A 23,627-nucleotide genomic window follows, 5' to 3' on the forward strand; every position below is an offset into this window, starting at 1 on the left:
CCCTTCCACTTCTGCGACCCTAGTGCCACGCGACCTCGACAATACCACCCTTGCGTCCGGCTGTCACTGACAACTGATCACCTCTCTCTCTCTCTCTCTCTCTCGGTCGGTCGCTCGCTCTCTCTCTCTCTCTCTCTCTCTCTCTCTCTCCCGGTTAACGAGAAATTAACACTAGACTGGTGCAAGCTGCATGCACGCGGCGCCGGGGCTTTGATGTCAATGCACGGTTTTCAAGAAGCGCGAGTTTTTCGAGATGTAAAAAAATCGATCAATGTCCACCACGATTTTTACGGTTGAATATAAAGAGTTCTCTCGTTTTATTTCTATTCTCTCATTTTCCTTTTTTATGTTTTTCAACCAGGCGTGCTACGATCCTTAATCAAATAAAGACATCAACTTCGAAATCGCTTTGAATGTACCCAAGATAAAATAGAAAATAGTGAATGTACGAATATACGGTTTACATAACGTGTTATGTATATATAATGTCAGGTCAACTTGATAGCCTACGTTGTAAGAAGGGAAGTTAATAAATTATAATTATCTTGTTTACATGGTCGAGTGAAAACTAATCGTGAGCTGTGAGCAATGCAAGTTAACGGACTGCAAAATAGGATGCAGTTATTAAAGGAGAGGAGGCAGAAATTTGAAAATTATCGATTCTTTGTTCAATTTATTCGAGTGTATGCCACGTAATAAAGCTTACACGTGAGTACGCATCATTAGCAGGGGAAACAACGTGGCGCATTTTTTATATGCGGATGTCCGCGATCGATTGGCCTCGTTTGTCGGTTTATCGGAAAGAGTATAAAAATTTAATTACAACGACAATGATGTAACGTTAACGTTGACCAAACTTCGACGCTCGCAATTTTCACCAAGCTGACGGAATCGCTAAGTAAAACGAAATTAACGCCGAACCGAAACCTTTGGCTTCCTGTTCTTTCCCATTATCAACGGTAAAAATTGTTCGCGATAACACAGAACAAACAACGATACGTCTGTAATACGTTTCTTTGATGACCAACTGTGAATCACTTCACTCTGCTACAACACTGCTCTATTTTAAATTTTGGCTCGCAATCTTATCTTTGCAAATCGTTTCATCGAAAAATAATCAGGATCTGTATTCGTTTAGAAGAAAGATTGAACGGCCGTGATGAAATACTTGCGTGATCTGTGTTAATTAGATTGGCGTTTACTCGAAATTAGAGTCGGTATCAGTATCGTTTAATACGAAGCCATATGTTTTCTCGTATTACGTCCCTGGTGCTTAATAGAGCCGAATTCGCCTTAGATTCTAATCGATATATTTAAAAGCCGCAGACTAACACTCTGATTATAACATATATGGTATATATAGTATATATAGTATAATCAGTATATATACTATATATAGTATAATCAGAGTATAGTATAGGATAGCTAATAGCGTTTAACGTCGATAAATTGATCGATATTAGAGATTGTACTTTACGAAACGTGTAGATAATTGATTGAATACAATCTGCGTATTCTAATTTCACTGACAACATGCGAAAGTATTTACACACTTACGAAAAATATTGTATAAATTTGTTGGTATTTCATCGGCACTGTAACAAGGCACGACTAATTGTAAACGTTGAAAAATACTTTGGTGATTCATTGTACACTTACAAAAGATATCGTATTACGCTTTATTAACCATTGTCGTTTGGAAACGAAGGAAGAATATTCGTCTTTCGTTAAAGCACTTTCCGCAGGAAGAAAGAAAAAGAAGTTGGAACTACGATTTTTAAGCTCTCCTTGCCATCTGCAAGAACTTGGAAATGCTAAGGTACTTTAACGTACTTTGTACAAGAAGCCGATTACATAGCTTGTTAAGTCTCATCTAAGAAGTAACACGCTCATTTTAGTTGACAATACGCCGAGAACGTCGACAATAGGAACGACGATCGGAATTATCGAAATGCAGAATCTACCGATAGCCCAAAACCTCTCGAACAGAACGTTATTTTCCTTTAGCCCTCCTTCTAATCTTCCAAACATGCCTAGTGCTATATTTTAAAGCGTGTAATATTGTGTTTCAAAATAATATCAGAACGAAAAGATCGTAAAACGCCATGACGACACAGAGAGATCGAAGTAGGGTAGAAAGTGGGAGCGGAACGAAATGATTCTTTGTTCTCCCCTCATGGTGACGCAGTTACGTAATTCCATTATTTATAGCCAATACTCGCTAGTATCTGGGGGATGAAACGAAAGGAACGAGACCACAGCTTAGCCTAATTAATTTAGGAAGTCTGACTATTCTTCCGAGGAGAATAGAATTTCCAGAAACCCTTGCTCTGCTCGCATCGTAGTAGTTTCACTATAAGTTTCAATAGAAGAGGTACAATCGCGTAATATAGAAAATAATTTTGCTCTGATCTCTCTGTGACTCGATTCGATGTGTATAATTTTATGCGGATAATACAATTACGTATAAAATATCTTGTTTCTAAATTGTCTTATGAAAATGTTTATTTTAAAATATGAATAGGGATACACCTTAATACGATTTTGTTGTATACAATACGAGTTTGTATCGTACAAAGATCGTACTATTCTGTAACAAAAGTTTTCGCTCGTTATAGGCAGATATTTTTAAGAATAATTATTCAAATAATATTATTAATTGCAAATACGTGAGCGTAAAACTTATACCACCTCATACAGACTGCCAAACTTTTAACACACCTGGATCGAGGTTTCGATAGATCTCCCCTTCTCTTTTTCCCTAAAGCCCACCCTTGAAGCATGTGGCGTCTGTTAATTTTTTTCTCCCCTTTGAAACGTTCTCTACCTTTCTACCCTGGTGCGCTTTTTCGACGTTCAATCGGTCGGTCACCGGCTGAAGCTCAATCGTAATCGATGCTTTCCACTTCTGCCTTCTGGCTTTTGAGATAAAACGCAGCATTCTCGATGCTCGAGCTTGGTCTTTCAACAGGTTAATGTATTCGTTCAGAATAAATGGCTAATCAGCCGCTTTCTCTCTGAACAGAAATAGAATATTCGAGATCCGTTCTCGCCCGTTTATTTTCATTGAAACTCGAGATTATGAGATGCGTATTAGGACGAAACAAAGGGAGATCCATGTATACCGATGTTGCATTATTTACGGAAGAAGAAAATATGAAACGGCCGTAGGCCGTTGTAGGTATTTGCTTTTCTGAAACGTCGCCAAGTTCGACGAAAAGTAACACGAATGGGATAAGTTAATGAACACTGTATCCCGAGAAACGTTGAAAAAAATAAGCACTCGCGATTTGTCGATACGAAAGGAGATGATAAAGTGCTCGTTAAAAAACGGCAACTAAAGGAATAATGAGCAAGGAGAGAGATTCGAACGAAGAGTGTGATAAAGCGAAGAAGACGGGAATCGGGAAAAGCGGGGTAGCACGAAGGACATCGAAGAGTCATAGACCGAAGGAATGGTAGAACGAGTACCCTGGAACGAGTTACGGAGGGTCGCTAATCGCGGACTCGGGTACCGGGAAACGCGGTAAAAGGATCTCTCGTGAGTTAGCGACGAGGGTTGCCTCGAGTCCACGCGCACATTCACCATAGCCCGTGGCTTCTTTACAAGCGTACACGGTATATGAATAATATCTGCCTCGGATATACGTATCGTGATAATATCGTTCGTGATCAGATTTTACAGTATCCTCGGGAGACTGGTACTTCTGGTTATACGGAATCGATATCACCCTTGAGAACGTTAAAATCTACTTCCTTTGCATCGATATATCTGTATTAGCATTTACCACACTGTCGCGCCACATCGATACAGTTTGGCAGTTCGTACACGTATTCGAACGCGATTTTTCGAACGCCGGAACGATCTATCACGGAAAGTATCAATTTTCGGAAAGTATCAATTTTTCAGTTCCCCGGAGCTTTTGAAAAATTCAATAATTATCCTGGGAATCGCATCCTATACGGAACATAATTTTCAGCGCAATTTGACCACCAACCGAGGATTTATGGTAGACGTATATGTGTGACAAATGGGTGGAAAAAAAGTCATGATGTTGGTGCTATACTTTCAAACTCGACACCGCGATTCAAACTGCAATTTTTCTGAAATATTGCCTGCAAAAACGTAAAGCAACGCTATGCGCAAATATCTCTATCAGTTACAAGGCTATGATGGATCGTACGTGTCGAGAAGATATCTCAAACTATCCCTTTTCGAACCATGAACTAAAAGGAAAAAATGAAAAGAAATAAAACGGAAGAAAAAACGTAAACTCGCGCAAGTACTCGGTCCTCGTATCGAAAAGAATCTCAACGCTTGGGTTTTTAGGCTCCGGCCGAACAAATGGTTTAGACGCGAATACCAGTTATTAGGACGAATGCGTATGACATAGCCGAGTGGATCCCGATGAAGATTCGTGAGACGAAAAGGGTCTGGAAGGGTCAGATAGAGGGCTTAGTCGTTGCACCCGCAACTCGACAGGCGAGCCGTGCTTGATAGGGGATGAGTGGACGTCTCATAGTTAGTGGAGGATCATCCGTAATTTATGGGAGATCGATCGACTTCGCATTGAGCTGCCACCCAGTGACGTAATCGATCGTGTACGATTACGTCACAGGATTCTCTATCCAGTTAGTGCGAGCAAGTAAGTAGTAGTCGAGGCGTCGTGTATTTCGAACGTTTGTCCTCGCATGTCAGGAAAAAATATCACGAAACCTGTGTCTGCGTCGACATAAACGGATGTCTGTCAACAAGATCAGCTTTATCACGCGAAAAATATAAATATCTCTTGATTAATTAAATTAATGTATATACCTTCCATTCTCTGTCCGCATATTCCTGGCTTATACGTATATCGATCGCTTGTCAAAACTGTTAAATATACATCTTCGAAACATCGTTAATACCCAAATAAAGAGATCGGTCAATATTTTGGGACGATGAAGAATTGATCACTCGTTGACAGTAATTTTCGTTCGCTTCGTTTTCCATTTTGTTCTCTATCGAATTAAGCGAATTAAACCAACGTTTTTAAAGAGACAAATTTATATTTCATTTAATCGGCGTTGTACGAGATCGTACGATAGCTATAACCAAGATTATTACATGGAGGAAAGGTGATGAAACATATTCTGTCATATTTCACGGTTGCAAATTGTCTGTCATCCCCCAAGGGGATTGATCGCTTAATCCATAACGCCCCAGATCTCTTACTTTCCATATCAACATTTAAGTTTCCAAGTCCTTTTTAGGTCTCATCTTCTCGAGATGAAGTTCCCCGAAGTCATCAAAAAGCAACGCGGCCTGGTTCGTTCAAGTTTTCCTTACCAACTTTCACTTTGGTCCCTTTCTCTGCCTATTCCCATCTTCTCTCCTATCGCTAAGTAAATATTTTGTCAACAGTTTCCAAAGATGTTGCGTCTCATTGATATTTCCGTTGATAAAGTCAATTTGCACTGTTACTGGGAAAGAAGTAATTTCCGAACGCAAAAATAATATTCCAGTTCTTTTGCATCGCGCGATTAAAGAACGAATAACGAATGGAAGGGTGAATAAATGAATACGATGAAGATTTCAGCTCGCGATAACGCGTTAATTATACCGAGGCGAACGCTCAAAATTGATACTAGGTACGTACACGTTTTTCCTCTATCGTTTACCAATTCTACGGATTGCCCTATTATAATTGATCGAAACATTCACTAAACGTAGGATTAAATCGGCGAGTTGTCAGCACGCGAAACAGAGAAGGATTTCGCGCTAAATTTTAGGGTTTACGATCCTGCGACAAACAGAAAATCACATTGGAAGTAGTTCCGTTGGCGCGATACGATTCGATGTATCACGTTGATAGACAGATCTTTCGCGCGATATACTTGAACGAGATCGTGCTTCGTTAAAGCCAGTTTCGTCTCTGTGGATCGTTCGTCGTGGCATAGGCCGCACGCTTCATCTACGGCCGAATTGGTGCAGAAGCGGCATAGCACGGCCGCTATCCAAATCCGCCATTATCGGAGCTCTTGCCGCCTCAGTAGGTATCTACTCGTGAAATCGTCGATGGCGGAAAAAAGACGAGGAAGAAGGGCAGAGAAACAGAAGAGAAGGAAGACTGGCTGCTGAGCAGCAGAGGACGAAGGAAAACGAAGAAGCTGTGGGAGAGAAAGACAGGCGTAGAACGTCCGTAACGTCGGAAGAGCCGGGAGCAATTTCCGGTGGCTTTTGTGCGCCCTTTAAAAACGCGAGCTACGGGAGATGCCAAGAGGGCGGAGAAAAAGGGTAGCGAGGAGAAGTCGGTAGAGAGTTTTGCGAATGTACGTACGAGTGGTCCTTCTGGACCAACAAATCCCGGGGCAAGAGGGGGGGCGGGAGTCGAGAGGTTAACTGCAGGTCCTTTCGCGTTCTTCCTCTCCATTCGCGTGCTTTATATTTCCCTTTTCCTTCGTTGCGTTCTGATCCGAGTTTATCTCCTTATACGGTTCCCAGTTCACGGGAAAACGTATCTCCCAGCGGAATCACACCGATAACGAGGGAAATTTCAATGACCTTCGGTAAAACGAATAACTTCGCTTCGAGATAACACGTCGCCTCATCGACCAATCTTTCTCATTCTTTCATTTCTTACAAGTGATAGCAGCGGAGGAGTATAAATTAGAAAACAACATGCGTTGATTTAACATAAATTTGTATATTCTATTTTAATGCTCATAGTGCTGCCGCAATACGATCAGCATCCTTACGAGTTTACCCGAAATCTATCTACTCAAGTTGCAGAAACCGTATAACGAATATCCATCTATCAACTTGTTCACTAAATGAATATTTGATTCTATAGAATGGAAAAGTTACGTCCAACGTTTCTTTCTGCGACGTTGCTTATCTGCTGATAGCTTAGTCTCTGATGTCATAATGCCATCGATACGATTTCTCTTTTGGGACCTATCGGCGAGAGAAAGAAATTATTTCCTCGATATTTTTTGTTCCATTTGGAATACACGCATATTTATACGTGCATATTCTATTAAATGATGTAAAAGAAACATTGTTTTCAAGATAGGTAAATCTCTTTAAAAACGTAATATCGCGTCATGACAGAAATATTTGTATCTAAATGTTTGAAATTGCCTATTCTTTCGTTAGATTACTTCTACATTTTTCGATGTTTTGCAAACAAAATTTCAATATTTCTAAAATTCTTGCGACCCAAGTTGAGTTACGTTGATAACACTTTGCCAGCAGAACAAACGAACGTAAAAACTGTACTTTGTTCGTTTGAAACTTTATTGACACCAACTCATTGATTCCAAAGCAATAATGCAGTAAGCAATTCTATTGCTTTCGAAGTATGTCAAAACCGTATTTTCGCGGTGAAGCAATCTATTGTAGAGATTCTGATTGTCATATCGCTTTCTGCGAGACGTTCTCGCTTTCAAAGAAAGTTAATAAATTACCAAAAAGATGGAGTATGGCTAACGTGATACGAACTATTGTACATCAGTTCACAAAGAAAACGAACATGTGATATAGTTCTAAGGATAGCAAAACCGATGAAACATTCCGACAGACCTAACAGATGAAGGATAACTGAAATCGAAATGGTTATTTTAATTGTTAAAGATGAAGAAAATAGTCGAAACAATGTCTTCGGCTAAGAAAGTTGTTCGCATCGGAGGCCGTCGTGATCCGTGCTAATAGATATCATTTCATCTCATCTCACGAAGAAGACCTAAGCCACGAGGAACGTTTTCCTATTACGGCTTCGGTCGGAGTCTCCCTTTTGCGCGTACGACATGCACGTATATATATATATATATATATATATATATATATATATACACGTATACACGTGGTATATGTGTTTGTGTATAGAGACACACATACATAGCTGTATACCTCCTTTCCAGGGATAGAATCCCGACCCCTAGTACCTTCGAAAGCCTTCGCTTGCCTGGCCGTGTCCCGGTTTTCTTTCTTTTTCGGGGACACCAACATGGGGTCCTAGAAAGCGCCCGCGCGCTTCTTTGATTGGCCAAATACTATGGGGTTTCATCGATATAAGACGAGATAGACAGAGACGATCGAAAGAAGAAGGACGGTGGAATCGAAAGGCTCAGTTAGGAAGGAAGACAGAGGGTGAATTACAAGGACAGAAACAGTAGAAGCAGCAAAAGGGAAAAGAGGCGGGGGAGATTGGTGGCGAGGTGGTTGGACGAGCGGATAGCAAGGGATTTCCAGCAGAATAAGAGAGACAGACGGAAAACGAGAAGGAGGAAGAGACGGCAGGAGGTAGAAAAGAGAGAGAGAGAGAGAGAGAGAGAAGGGGAGAGAGAGAGGGAGAAGGACATATATCGGCTGCTACGAGGGTGCGTGAGCTTTCTCTCAGAGGGTGCGTAGAGTCAAAGAGGGGGACATCGGAAGGAGAAAGGGCCGACAGGGTCGCAGAGGGGCGATGGGCGAGAGGCTAGAAGGGAACAGGAGGGTGGGAGAGAAAAGGAAGAAGGGGGATAGCGGCCGGGAGGGTGGGTAGTGGGGGATGAAAGGGAGAAAACTAGAGGGTGCGTGTAGGCCTGGGGAATCAGTCGCGGACGAGCTGCGTTCGGGGTTTTATCTGTAGCGCTCTGTCCTTCCCGTCTCCTTCGCACTCTCGTCGCGCGTTCTGTCCCTCTTTTTCTATCCCGAAAGGACGCTTTACCACGTACGTACATAGACGCACACGTCTACGCACACGTCTACGCACACGTCTACGCACACACATATTCCCCGGACATTCGCGCGAAAAGCCCGCGCACTTTATTCGTATACGTGTTCGCGGAATATCGTGGCGAAAACGTGCACGAAAAAACAAGAAAAGAGAAAGAAGGTGGAAAACAGACGGAGACAGGCTGCCAACCCGGTTCTCCTTTCATGCAGTGGAAAATCGCGGGCGGAAACACGTGCAATATAAAACGACGCTTCGGAGATTCTCGGAGGCGCGCGGATGCGCGACGAATTAAATACGTTCGTGTCGTCCTGCGCCGTGATCGTTGCGTCGCATCGCATTGTACTCGCGTGTCGTCGCACACGACAGTGAACTACGCTTTTATTCGATAGATCTCGTTAATTTTGCGGTGATATCGCGGGGTTGAGGTGTACTTCATCTCGAGATATCGCCTAGTTTGTTTTCGTTCTTCTTTGCGACATTGTTTACGCGCGAGCCGAAACTGTTACCAATGGTTCATATAGTGGAAGTTGTATCGTCGCGTCGGAACGACTTACAAATGGTGAGTGAGAATCTTATTCGTGCAAATTAATGCAGATTATACCAATGTATCTGGGATTGAATTAATCAGGTCGATTATTTTCTACGAACGAACGAGTCCGTTGAGGTTCTTGAAGATTAAAGCGATCGCGCGTCAGCCCTTGGCGATAATTCGACGAAGGTGCACCGTGTTATCGAATGAAATCTGAAAATACTTGGAATATCGTGTTTTCCTAAACGCATCAAGAATCTAGTCACGAAATCGTTGGCACAACGTACCAAGCTAACGCAGAAAATGCGTAACACGGTTGTAAAAACGAGGTGCCGATTCCGGCTATGTAGACGTTCCGATAGACGGGTACGAAAATACATGGATCTAGGCGAGTTTACGAGCGACCGCGAATTTTCATGCACCGGCCCTCTTTATATCGGTCGCTCGCTCGTTCGCTCACGCATCGAACTCGTAAAAGATTTTCGTGCGTCTGTTTACGCGCGGTTATTTCTGGCGGCATATGCGCAACCGTTACGTTATATGTACCCATATGTTGTACAGGCTGTACGCGGAACGTTTACAATAGTACCTCCTCGCCCCGCTTTTGCATACGTACTGAGCTCGAATGCACGTGTACACGTGTGCACGCATACGTGTCGAAGGGCATTAGGCGCGCGTACGTGTGAGCGCACGCGAAGAAACGCAGCTGCTCGATAGCGGGCGTGTCTACGTTCCGGTCTGCGCTTCAACGTGTTTCACGAATCCCGCGAGTCTTTATCAACCGGCAGATAACGGGGTTAAATCCAACTTCGATCGATCCTATACCTATTACGAAGGGATTTTCAACTCTTCCTTTTTTTCGACTTTTATCAAGTGGAACGCGATAAAATGAATTGTTTCCTCCGTTAACTTGAAACTTCCGGTGCTCCTGCCGGATGTGCCAAACGATTTCTCGATGTTTTAATCAAGGTATTGGTTTCTCCGTGTAATTTCGTTCCCCTTCGCGTTCTCGGCTGTTTCACACGGTAAAATGTACTTCCTACATTTTAACTATTGCATCGAGAGCAACGCGTGGTAGTACGCACACATAAACGAACGAATGTCGACGTTTGAAGCGGAACTTTTCTATAATTTACTAATCTGTGTTTCAACCATTTGGGAACCTATATCGAAAAAGATTCAACGTTTTAACTTGCAGAAACGAAGAAATTTCTATCTATCGCTGTGTTATCAATTTTGTATGAAAATATGGATTTTTTATAAACACTGTCATATTTCACCGAATATGAACACATCTCGATGAAATCTATGACGCAATTTCGAAATTCAATTACGGTCTATAAATAGAAAACACGATAAATAATCGTTGGGAAGATTTTGCATAGACTATCGATGTTGCGGAGCGCAGAGGAGGATATGCCGTTTTCACGTAATATGCGACCTAGTTGCCGAGCGAAATTTATTATCTCGGATAAACGATGTACCTTCGATCGGTGGCTTCGCGTCCATTTACCTGTCTTCCTGTCGATCGGAGCTTCCTTCGCGTTGACGTTGCCCATCCTATATGTATGGTGTGCGTTTGTGTATCGGAAACGTTGAACAGAACACATGACGGGTTCTCACGAGAAGGCGGATCGGTGTTGATGCAGAGACGTACATCAATTAATGCAGCAGCACACGTGAATGTGCCAGCGCATAACGCCGTGGTAATGTAGCTCGCCACATGGCTCCGCTGCTTTGCTTGGCTCATCAATCCTAAAACCAGACCACCCGTTCTCCAACTTACCCATCGTGCCGGGCTCGAATGCGACGTGTACCACGATATAGATCGATATTTATTAAATATTTCGGGAACCACGCGTCACAACGTTGATTCTTAACGCGATCAATTATTTCTAACGTGTATATTAGTTTCCTTCGAAAAAATTTTAGCGAAAAGTTTAACGCAACCACACGCTAAACCATCGATTCTATAATTTTCCTGTACAATCGTATACGTAAACGACACGCGTGTTATTTTGTTGTGCATTATTTAAAGCTGCTAATCTACGTGACTTTGTTCCACGAATCGATGAATCAGTTACGTTTCACCGCATAATTAGATGATATGGTAGCACGAGGTCCGCAAATGTAAGCCGCGAACCGCATACATGAAAACGGGCCCATGTCAAAAGCAGCGTTAAACGTTTGTGAAAGTCGTGTCGGTGGTTTTCGACCGTCTGTCTGACAGAACACCGGCAACAATACCGCGATCGACGTAGACGTCGATCGGTGTCGTCGCCGTCGGCATCACGAAACAGAGGCACGAATAACGTTTGACATTTAATGCGCACCCAGGCATTGGCTTAGATTAGAATCGGTGAACGGTGATTGGCCTGGGGACGCGAAAGCTCACTCGACTCGAATGCTCTTTCGGCGGGGCTGTAGCCGGCGTTCAAATATTTGTAGAGTGTTAGGGAAAAAAGTGATCGGGAGTGGGTGGGGGTAGGCGAATAAAAAAAAAGGAGTGAGAAATTGGATAGGCAGGCGACCGGGTGTTTCGTGCCGAAGAGGCGTGGTTGCGTAAAAAATTCGATGTCGAAACAGTGTATCATATTCTCTCGTGAACATAGCGGAGTTACTCGTTACACGGCCAACAATAAGAAATATGTACACAAAGACTTTATCCTTCGTAAAGCATAAGTGCCCACACTTTTTGGCTAAGATGGGAAGACGCGATAACATATAGTTTGGTTGGTTCGTGTATCTAGGAAACGGTTGAACGATTAGCCGACGTTTTAATTTTTTACTTGTATCACTGACCGACTTTTCGCGCAGGTATAATGCCACCTGCAATTACGAAGCTGCCAACGCTACAGATATGAAATATTGTTTATGTCAATTATAAATTTCATCGTTACGAATATAAAAAAAGAACAACAAGGAATAATTAAACAGAGCGCTTAATATTGACGTAATAATGAAACAGAGAAATTCTATCCGGCAATTATCGCATTCTTATTAATTACAGAAATACCGATGTGGCGAAATACACATTATAATTTTAAAATTGCGTCGTGCATTGGAAGTATTATCGCGCGAGCGAACATTTGCACTTTGAACGATTCGAAAATATACGGACAGGAAGAAACTAGATCGAAGTTAAAATTAGAATTCCTTTAAACGAAGAACGACACAAACGATGGGCTGGATGAAAAAATAATTTCCTCGATAAACCGTGTTACCGTCGGTAACGTTAAATCAGGCTAACGGGTGCATTTTTTTGACCATATATTTTCCGACGCCCTCAGCTATGCTCGCGTATAGCTAGCGTTCGTTACACAACGTTACGTTCAATCGTGGCGTACTTCGCGCTTGACAATAAAACGTGAATCCTATTTATAATCACGATGAAAACACGCAAGCAAGCTAGCGTACAGGTAGACAGCCAGGCAATGTTCGAACGCGCTTTGGACGCAGGTGCGTGTTTATTCATACCACGTTGCGTCGTAACCCAGGTTTCAATATGAGTTATCACTGGGCCGAAGTCACATTGTTTGTCAGCATCAAAAAAAAAGTGACGCTGATAACTCGCTAACCGTGCGATATGACGGGCAAATTCATTTGGCAATTGTACGCAATACTGTCACCGTTGAAACAATAGGAGAGTTTTCTCTCTCTCTCTCTCTCTCTCTCTCTCTCTTTCACACGGGCGATGATTTTCATGATCGTTCTCATAGATACGTTCCATTATTGATCGCGTGCAGAAATAGCAACGATTGGTTCTTTAAAAAGAGAACAAAATCGTAGCGTGCGCTCGTCGAAATTCGATAGCTTAAATGATTCGATTCGTTTTGGAATTTCAATTAATTCACCAATTAGCTCGGCTAGAATCCGTTTAGACGTAATATGCTAGAAGGTAATTCGAACCGCTACGCTCCTCTGTGGCATCCGACGTGAACAGAGAAGAGCATTTGCTTTTGGAGCAGTCGACAAATTAGCTGTATTAGCGGTACAGGCGCGGGTACAGATTTCGCGGAGCACGGTTTCCGGTTGGATACGCGTGCGGCAAATTATTGAAGTTAACTCGAACCCAGCGATGCCTCTGCTGCCGCGCCCGCTGATTTCTCAACTTAAGAGTGCCGATAAACAGGTTTTATCATACCGCCTCTTCCAGATCATACTCCCAACTTTGACTCGTACTCATTTTCTTATGGTTCGTGCCTCGATATTTTTTTCAACTTCGGATATTATTTATTTTATAAAGGAAAAAGAAGAAATATATACTAAGCACTAATACTAATACTAGAATATTATTATTTATACGTATACTATGTTCTCTTCCTATTTTGTCTTGTTTCGGTTTTCCTTATTTTAAATTCAAGCGTACCTATTCCTCCAGGGAGGGCTGATGAATTAGCGATTGAACGTAAAATAAGCTCGATGAAGGAAGAAAGAAAAAATGAACAAAATCGGAGTACTACAGGATGTAATTATACGTGGAGAGCTCACAATGGAAAGAAGAATACATCAATCATAAATTGGGGTGAGCAGACTGTAAGGTATCCTGATATCTGGCTTGTTACACGGTCACGACGGCATTAACTTGCCGAAGGGTAATCAAGTAATGAATACATCGCCGGCGAAGACCGTACGTATATAAATCATGCTGGAGAGGATGCCAGGGGCTACAGAGTGAGCCCTTATCTCCAATCAGTACATTGATTGCACGCAGCCAGGTCAAATACCGGGCTTCGCTCGACGGCTCGGCTCAGACACGATAGCTTATTCAATTTCCGAAGCGGCATTCACCATTCAATTCGGCAGTTATCAGCCTCCACCTATCCTCTATCTGGATTTTGCGTGGCTTTCTAGGAATCGTACTTCCCATAAGAGAAAAGAATTGGGTTATTCGAGACGAAGGATCGAGAGGGGCGAACGAGAGAGAGAGAGAGAGAGAGAGAGAGAGAGGAATATAGATATGGTTAATTTAATGCGTGTCATCAAAGTTTTGTCTCGCGACGCTGGAAGAGAGGCGAAATACGATGTACACGATTGATCGTACTGTATACCAATTTTATTATCGTCGACAACTTCTACGAAACGATCATCGTTTCGTTCTTATGCGTTATTCTACGAAATGGAATTAAATAGATACGATTACGCGATATATTTCCTAAAGCATATGGCTATTACTCAGCATCTATCCGGTAGAAGCAAGACGCGCTTCCCACAGTGTACGTAGATAATCGAGCTTAATTAATTGCTCGTGATGCGCGCTCTGGGCTGAGCAAACACATTTACTTATTACCATCCATCTTGAGTGGTGCCTCTCAAGGGAATCGATTTTCTAAGTGCACATGGCCGACGATGACACGAATTGTCGAAGAGTCGGCACGTGATCGCAACAAAATCGTTAAATAAAGGTGTGGTCCGTGTTACTCCCCTGTTTTAGCGGGGCTGCATTCTCAACCTTGGAAAGTATTTTTAGGTACCATATAAATTTCATGAGTCGTTATCTTTCCATTTGCTCGCAGTATTTCGCAACTTTCTATTGCGTCTACGTATCATGAACCCAGGAAAACTGACGGCACGTCGATGAAGAAGAAGTTTGTCGTCGTCGCATTATAATATCTTTCCTGAAAAAACCGGAGCCCTAAAAATATTCCTCGCGATCGTAGTTTTTCGTGAACGACCATGTTTTTAAGCTTTAAACTTAGTCGAATTCTTGGTAATTCCGTATGCATCCTGTGAACAACCTTTTGCGCTTCGAGTGACAGATACATTTTCTTTAACGCTTTACCGCCCATAATCAACCGAATAAATAAAATCAGTTAACGATGTGAATGAACGTTATTACATGATCACCAGGGTATGGCTCCGCGCTAATCGATCGATTATCGAGATACAGCGTTTCCAGTGATTATATCCCAGTGTACAACGTTGACTACGTAAAACCGTGATAAAATTGGTAAAACGACGACGAAACATATATTACTATAAAGCTACGCGAACTTTGTGAGGGTGAATCGCGACGCTGACCTTTAAAAATATAACAGCAAGGAACGATTTATCACACTCCTAACCGTATCGATATCCTCAAAGTCAGTGAACTCGACGAAATTATCGACTGACATCCATTTTGTACGCTAATCAACTACGGGAGAGGGTGTGGTGACTATTTGGCCATGAAGCCACCGTTAACGAGCACTAGTTAATACTCGTCTACATTAATCGCCACGTCCATACCACAATACGGACCGTAGAAGTCTCGCTTGGTGATCGTTATTGACTGGTACAGATCCCTTGGGTCGTAAGTGACATTTACACGATGCATACAGCGTTAAACTTCCCTGGAGAGCCGGGAAAGGGGCAAAACGTCGTATCTCAGTTCTAGTATCTATACGGACACAGGGTTCCCCTGACAACGAGACAACAACAAACGCCTAATAGCCAGTGCTGGACTCAAAGTTTAATTTCCTGACTACAGGACAGTGTTTAAAGTGACCTGCAGACCTTCGTCCTCGCCTCCTTACTCATTGTTCTCCCTCATTATCCGTGAAACTACGCGTCTTCCTGTTTCTGTTCCTTTCCGTGCCTTCCTTTCTCACTTTCACGGATTTTCCTGTTTATTTAAACTTTACCTGCCGAGACCACGTTTCGTGCCCTCGCCCGCCGACCAACCTAGAAACGGACACAGTGTGTAATAATTTCCACGGGGTATTAAACAATAAGCAATGATGACTACCTTCTCTTGAGACGTATCTCATGCTATGTAGTTACATTACAATTTAATCGATCCCTCGACGGTGATCAGAGTTACGAGCTTGTGCGATGGGAGCAATTTATTCCCCATTAGTGAAAATCAGATTGTCAGACGTCCAATGTATGTTAAACCTTGCTTAAATGCTTCGTTACGCTTAGAAGGAACGAATTAGATGGTACATTTATGCATAATACACCGATATATCGTCATGGGAGGTAATCCGAGTAAAACAAAATAAGTAACTCGAAGATAATTATGCCATAAATCGTTGTTTCGATCTAAAAGTACTTAAAGTGTTACGCATAAGGCAGGAATATGGTCCTACCGTCGTATCTACTTTTATTTTTAACCTACAGTTTCTTTAATTGAAAGGAAAACATTTCCTCTCTACGTGTATGGTTCGATAATATTAGAAAGGTTGATGCGAGGATACACGCTAATAAAATAGAATTTAATTGAAAGACCGAGGAACAACGTACTACGTAACGGACTTTGAACCCGGAAATCTTCGTTGCGCTTGGCGGGTATAGCGTTTGAACGAGATCCACGTGGTCGTGGCACTGACCCCTGCGAAGCAACCCCTCGTGGTATCTGACATGCATACAGCTTGGGGAAAAAGTTTCGGGGTTGCCACGTATATTTCTACCCCAGTGGGTTCTCTCCCCGCTATTCTTGCTGGAGATGGTGCATAATGAAAAAAAACATCGAGTCAGAAGACAGATGGTCGCGATGCTCGGTCATATTATGCCCACGTTAAGAAACAGATTCTCGAGCTTGCGATGAAATTTATAGTCCACAGTTGCATGGCATGTTGCTTTTCATGCCGCTAGCTTTGAAAGATACATATCCCTCTTTTATCGAACCATATATCGAAGTTTCTCAATAAAGAGTTCACACACATTTTTATCAACTCGTAACTAGAACTAAAAGAATCAACGAAAGTACATAGAATCGAGCACCTAATCGTTTAAACGTCGAATAATCTAATTCAAATCTGACGTCTGCATTCCCGAAGAAAAGTGCAAAGAGGCGGAAAAACAAAATTCTCGTGAACAGTTTCAGGGTAACACACCCCTGGAAGGACCACGGAAGGTTTCAAAGTGACAAAAAGGAGGATCCTGAGACCAAAACAGCCAACCGAAAATAGAAAGAGAAGAGGGAGGAGGAAGAGAGGGAAAGAGAGAAAGTTAGGGTCGTTGCATGGGAGAAGGAATCGGAGTACAGTCCCGTGTCCCCCGCGTCATGAATCATGCATTGTCATCCCCTAGGAATGAACTAGAGCGCTCTGTGGTCGCGCGACCCGTCCGACAAATAAACAATGTTATTTGTTCTCTGGGATCTCGACCCATTCGCAGTGGTCCAAAAGATTTCGTGAGGACGGAAGGACGAGTGTCGGAGTTCCGCACTTTCGCAAACCAAAACGGCGAGAGAAAGGATGAGAGAGGATCTCCTTTCCCGGCATCTATTTCTTTATCTCGTTCTAACTCCACTTCTTTCCCTCTCTCTCACGTTTTCGCCTTCTCTTTGTTCCTCGTCACCATTTTCCATTCGCTACCTTTATTTTCTCGGAATCACACCTGTCAACGACAGGGATGCTGTTTAAACAAGACCGAACGTGACGAGACCTAGACATACATATAGCCGAATCTCCATTCATGCGCAAATAAGGAATCCTCTCTTCTGCTGTAAATTAATTGCCCGAGCACATTCGTTACACGTTACATAATTCTAACCGATTATTTTTCTTTCTGTTGCAGATGAACCGTCCTATTCAAGTCAAGCCGGCGGACAGTGAAAACCGCGGAGGTGAGAACAGGCAATCGAACCAGTATATCTGGCTCTCAGATTTCACTAATAAGATCGAATTTAAGTATAAAGACGATAGTTTTAGAGATATTTGAAATTTTAACCTAGCCGAATGATTAACTTACGATATTTTTTAGCATATACTTTCATACGGTACTAATGTTTCAAGATTTTTATTAGCATCCAGTGCTAGAATGAAAATTTTCTAGATTTTCAACGATTATCTTTTAACGACGCGATATATACGTAGGACTGATAATTTTAGAAACTTAGCTTCGTAATTCTACTTTGATATTTCCTACATTTCTTGAAAGCCGTTAAAGCTCTACCGATGGGTACGACGGTTATTGTATAGGTTACTACCGAAAGCTACAACTCTTTCGCTTATGGTAGCTCAAAATATATAACAAAAGCCACGTTATCGATCAAAAGCTGCAATAAAAAATAACCGGTTTAATAGCGAGCAATGAAATACTTTTATTGAATTGAAAAGCATTCGCTATAACATGCAGTAATATACGTTAACAACCCATACGTAACTTTCAATCGAGCAAACACAAAAAGGCATGTCCTGATAAAAATTCGTTTCCATATAGTATGCGCATCGTACTGGAGTTACGTACTATTCATTAATTTCGAGGCATTGCAAATGGCATCGATATATACGTGCATATATTCGCGATCGTTTCAATCTTTTACGTTTCCACGCGAGCTAAACTTTATGTACATATATTCATCGGTACACGGATGGTGGATTATCGAACCTAACTTATTAAAAAATAAGATAACAATTGCCAGCTTATCGAGTTTACACAGGCTGGTTGTAACGGCAGACATAAAGATAAAACACAAATACAGTGAAACAAGTGACTCTGATATTCATTGGTGCATTTTCCTTAATGGCACGTTTGTTTTTTCGCTATGCGTCCTCGTCTAATTTTTCTCCGTCACGCCACAAGTTAGACCTTATAAATCATAGGAAATTTACCATCGTTGCTTGCTGCATACGTCCGCGTTTATCGCCTTGATCCGTTGCAGCGCCATGTAACTTCGTGTTAAAAGTTACATATCCCCATGTATCTAACTATAATATATTTTTCAAGTCATCCAATCCATTTACTCGCTATATCGATGTACGCCATTCTAACGGTACACTAGTTTTTGTTCTCCACGTCAAAAAAGTACTTTCTCGTTTCTACTATTTCTTCTAAATTCTAAATTCTAAACTCTTACTAAATTTAAACAATTCTAAGAACTAAATTTTAGAGTATGATATTCACTTGGTCCGCTAACGACGAGGAATTGATGTTTCAAGATTTGCAATGGTAATATTTTGAAAACAAGTTTCATCGTTTTGCCGTACGAACCTTCTACTATGAAAATACGATCGTACAAATAATCGTCGCGACTTTATCTGAACGAAATATGTACATATAGGATGTTCTGTGCAAGTTTTCATTACAACTCTATAATTTTATAATTCCAGTTTGCATAACGTTAGTACCTATTTATAATCATGAATACTCGGATAAGCGTAAAATTTAATCAAATATATCATGCAGGTGTGCGTGTCTCTCCTTTTATGAGAATTAAATAATTGATGCTTATGAAACAATTTAGATGATTAATTTCCATGAACATCATACCATCTTCTGTCAATATTAACTTCGCCTATTTAAATTATATATATGTACTTTCTCACGTGGATTTTATTATTTGGTTTTGTCGGATAACGAATTCAACAACTGACGACTTGTACATTTTCTAAATATAATATTTAAAGAAAGATGTCAAACAGTTGAATAAGATTTAAACGATAGCGTAAGACGTTGCAAAAAAAGCTCTATTTTTACTGTATTTTTACCCATATCCTTATTGTTGCCGTTCAAACGCCGTGAAATGCGACGAAATCCGGCGAAGATATTTGCACGCATAATGGAATATTGCGAATAAGCCGTCCAAATATCGGTTCCCAAAATTCACGGAAACATGAACCCAAAGAACGTTGTACCGAGCAATTCGGTGAAGTTGATGCTGGCCCTCGAAATCGTTCGCTCAAACGGGTCTGAATAGAAACGCGCACGAGAAGTAAATCGCGCAAAGGGCGGAAGGAGATCACGAGCAACCTAGGGGAAAGGGTGGAGCAAAGTATATGAGAAGACGGAGAAAGAGGTAGACGAAAGGATGTAGTATTCAAGGAGAGATACCGAAGAAGGAGGAAAGCGGGTTAGAGAGTGGCGTGCACGAAAAGGGGGAGGTAGTAGATGAGGGGGGGGCGTAATTCATATGCTAATCTGGCGTAGATGCCATTGTAATCTCCGGTCGCCTGCCTCGATGTGGCCCCACAAAGCCCCAGCTTGACGCGGATGCAGGAGGAGTGATCCAGAGCTTAACGCTGTCACTGCTTCTGCTTCTACCGTCTTACTGCAACCGGTATACCCCAACGTACATCACGCATCTGCGTAGTCGCAGACTTCAATCACTGTGTTATTGAATTTCGTCAACGACGACGATCCGTCTTCGATCCTCCCGCCACGTCATCTAGCGACGCCGCGCCGGTATCCTTTTGTCGTGGCGTATCTATATCTTCGACCCGCTGTATGTTGTGCTATTCTTACGTGTCATCGCAGTCGTGGGATTGTCTTTGAAAAGACACCCCATTCACCTCTGCGAAGCGAATATGAGGAATTTCTAACGCTACTTCAAAGAAATGATACGCGAGGCAAGAAGACAAAATCGACGTTCAATTTTATACGAAGCATCCTGCAGTCGAACGTTATATTTCTTGATACGACCTAAGCGTAAGTAGCGTCGAAGCGGACATTTCATATATTACAACCTAGTAGGTGAATTCTACTTTGAAACATTTTCTTATCAAAGATGTGTAGTGTGTTATTTCGTACTCCGGGGCTTGAACGAATCGACTTTAATCAACGAACCTTCGACGTCGGTATCTTTTTCGGTACTTTTATTTATATTTCGCTGGCGCAGAGCGGCAAACGAACGAAGCAACTGCTCGTAAAGATGATTCGAACAGTAAGAAACCTAAGTATGATCGATCGTCTCGCAAAAGCAGCCGGAATTAAGTGTACAACGACGAAAACAGATTTGAGAAATGCGTATCTCGCACGGAAGTTGTGCACGAACCCAAGGGTAGCCGAAGTTCCTGCGAGTGGATAAGGGTAGCTGGTGTACTAGAGCAGCTAGTTGAGCAAGTAGATAAGTTTCGATCCCTCGGCGATCCACCTTGCTTCCACCGCCATCACTCGCCCTACTATGTTCGAGCAGATAAACGTATCCTAGGATATCGGGACTCTCGAAAGCTGCCTTCATTGCTGGCAACTTTGAGTTAGCCGACGTGACGCAAGCGCCTCGGTCCGAAGCCGTTGCAAGAAATCCTTACGGATTATGAGAGGACGACGTGCTTCTTCGCAGTCCAGGGAAACGATGTGTCGTAAATAGCTACGGCGTAGGATAAAGTTACGTATGGGTCGGTAATTGTAGCGTACTTAACAACCGGAAGCTCGTTAAGAACGGACAAATTTATACCGAATCAAATTAACAACCGGTAACCCTAAATTCGGATGAACGTCTCACTATCTAACTTTTTACAGAATTTTTGCATGATCAGAAGTTTCTTTGTTAATCGCGACTGTGGTTCTAAAAATTCCGTACTGGTCTGTGGTATATCTGATTATACTATATGTAATTATTATTGGCTATTGTACCTTCGATAGGATCAAGATCTTGCGTTTTTAGACACTACCATATTCTTGGGATTGCTACGTATAATCTCACGCACGAACTGTAAGCGAAAGCCGTGTAATTAAAGGTTTCGGAATTAGCATTAAAAATAAGCATATTGATACAAGCATTAGAAACGCTTGAATGAAAATTGCACAACTCTCGTTTTGAAGTTTGTTCAGATCGTTCCATGCATAATTCTCGAGGACCTTTAGAAAAACAGAAGTTTTGAAATATCGGAGAACCGATCGAATAGAAATAAAAATTGCGCCGTAAGCTTCGTTGGATATTATCATAAAAGGAAGGTGTCAGTGAGCGTTCTTTCTCCTGCTGAACAAAAATAACGAAGGAATACGCACAAATGCTTGGGGAATTTTACGCGATGAAATATAACATGTAATCTTTAAACATGGCTCGAATCAACGTTGTCCTTTTAAGGACGCTATCGAACAAAATGTTAATTAACACATATAGTATGCTTCGATCATTTTTCTACTAAATTCACCGAGGTGACGAGAACACGATTTACCTTCAATTTTTCCACGTTTCCCAATATCATTTTCTTCGCCGCTTAATCGAATCAACGCGATAATAGCAGCAGATTAAGAAAAAAAAAGAAAAAAAAAATTAAAAGAAAAGTTCATTGTGTTAGCGAGCTGGTGCGATAAAAGGAAGCACGGTGTCAAACAGTATGTTCGTTTTGTTCTCCGAGTCCGGCGAGAAGATAATTTCCCGAGGGTTAATTCCTTCCTCGATTTCTTGAAGGTCTTAGCCGAGAAAAGGGAACGCGAAGGGCACGTTAACACTTAGCTTGAGCGACAAAGGTCCAATTCTCGGTCCCCACGGTGTCCTGGCACGACAATGGGAACAAACGCTCGATGAAAAGTACTCGGGGCTAAAGGAACGAGAATTCCCTGTCAAGGAATGGCGGGAGGAAGTGTGAGAAAGTGAAGGAGGGTAGGCGAGAATGGGCAGGGTGGACGAAGGGGTAAGAATCCGTGGAGAACAGGGATGCAACGAGGCTGCAAGTCAGGCGAGAATCTAATTTCCCGAGACAAATCCTTAAATGTGCCCTGGAGCCTGGCTGGAAGGCGCGAGTCGAGCCAGCAGCTGGAATGAGCTCGCGTCTAGCAGCCGCGACGACGACCTTTAACTTGGTTCGCCAATTTTGCATCTCCATAACCTCGCGAGAACGCGTCATTAAGTTCATTCACGCGGGAAACGCGGTGAATCGAAAGCACGATCCGCTGCCACGTTATCCAAGGAATGTAAAATTTTGCGATAAAACAGTTACGCCCGACTGAAATTCTCCCTCCCAACTGTATTTCCGACTTTCGAATTTCCGGTTAATGCGAATATTGTTCCGTAATTGGAAGGTGCATTCTTAAATGTACGAACAGAAGCCTGATTTTCGGAAATTTCAGCTTATACGTAAGGTATACGACTGATAATACGTGCGTGAGTTATTTGAAAATTTGTCCTCTTGGCGTATAATGAAAACGTTTGCACGTGAAACAACGAATTCACGGTTTCAAGAACTTTTCAAACGACTTATGTATTTCTTTTCGTATCATGCAACAATTCGTAATCTTTGAATCTATGTCAAACGTATTGTTATATTCAAGTAGATTTTAACGTTTCTCGTATGATTTCAGTGCTGAATCTACCACGTAACATTCTTCCAACGTCGTAAAATGTTAATACGTAATATCTGTTAAATTAGCATAATGAATTAATCATCTGTTTCTTTCATTTAGCGATAATATCTAATCTGATATTGCGAACGATATTTATAGTATAAATTTTCTGTGGATCGTTAGGATGTGATACGACTTTCCATAGGAACGATCGGGATAAACGAAATATGCCAGATCGTACAATCAGGCTAAAGAGAACACACTCGATCGAGCATCAACAGAGAGGGCGTGTCGAATAGTGTTGCAAGGATACATATAGGCAACGACGACAACGAATGGTGTACTTTTGGGCCCAATGGCATTTCTTTGTTTCTGTTCTGTATTGCAGAGTGCATGATGGACGACGGGAGCACCAGTGCCATCTTCTGGAAGTAGGAGGCACCGGTGGCGGCCGCTGAAGGTAACTT

At 42.0% G+C, this 23,627-nt stretch overlaps 1 protein-coding gene across 18 annotated transcripts in view; it reads left to right on the forward strand.

Moving 5' to 3' along the window:
- LOC126870415 (CUGBP Elav-like family member 4) overlaps nt 1-23,627 on the forward strand; it is a 552,273-nt gene that overhangs the window by 453,171 nt on the left and 75,475 nt on the right. For 11 of the 18 annotated variants that reach the window (XM_050628098.1, XM_050628101.1, XM_050628106.1 and 8 more), the window contains exons 1-2: nt 8,752-9,258; nt 17,731-17,779. In XM_050628098.1, the coding sequence (XP_050484055.1) occupies nt 9,208-9,258; nt 17,731-17,779 (100 nt within the window). In that variant the 5' untranslated portion in view covers nt 8,752-9,207. Of the gene's footprint in view, nt 1-8,751; nt 9,259-17,730; nt 17,780-23,548; nt 23,621-23,627 lie in introns of those variants that run through there. The other 7 variants (XM_050628105.1, XM_050628114.1, XM_050628115.1 and 4 more) reach the window with 3 other exon arrangements.

This window comes from Bombus huntii, chromosome 10 (genome assembly GCF_024542735.1).
Source record: "Bombus huntii isolate Logan2020A chromosome 10, iyBomHunt1.1, whole genome shotgun sequence".
NCBI lineage: Eukaryota > Metazoa > Arthropoda > Insecta > Hymenoptera > Apidae > Bombus > Bombus huntii.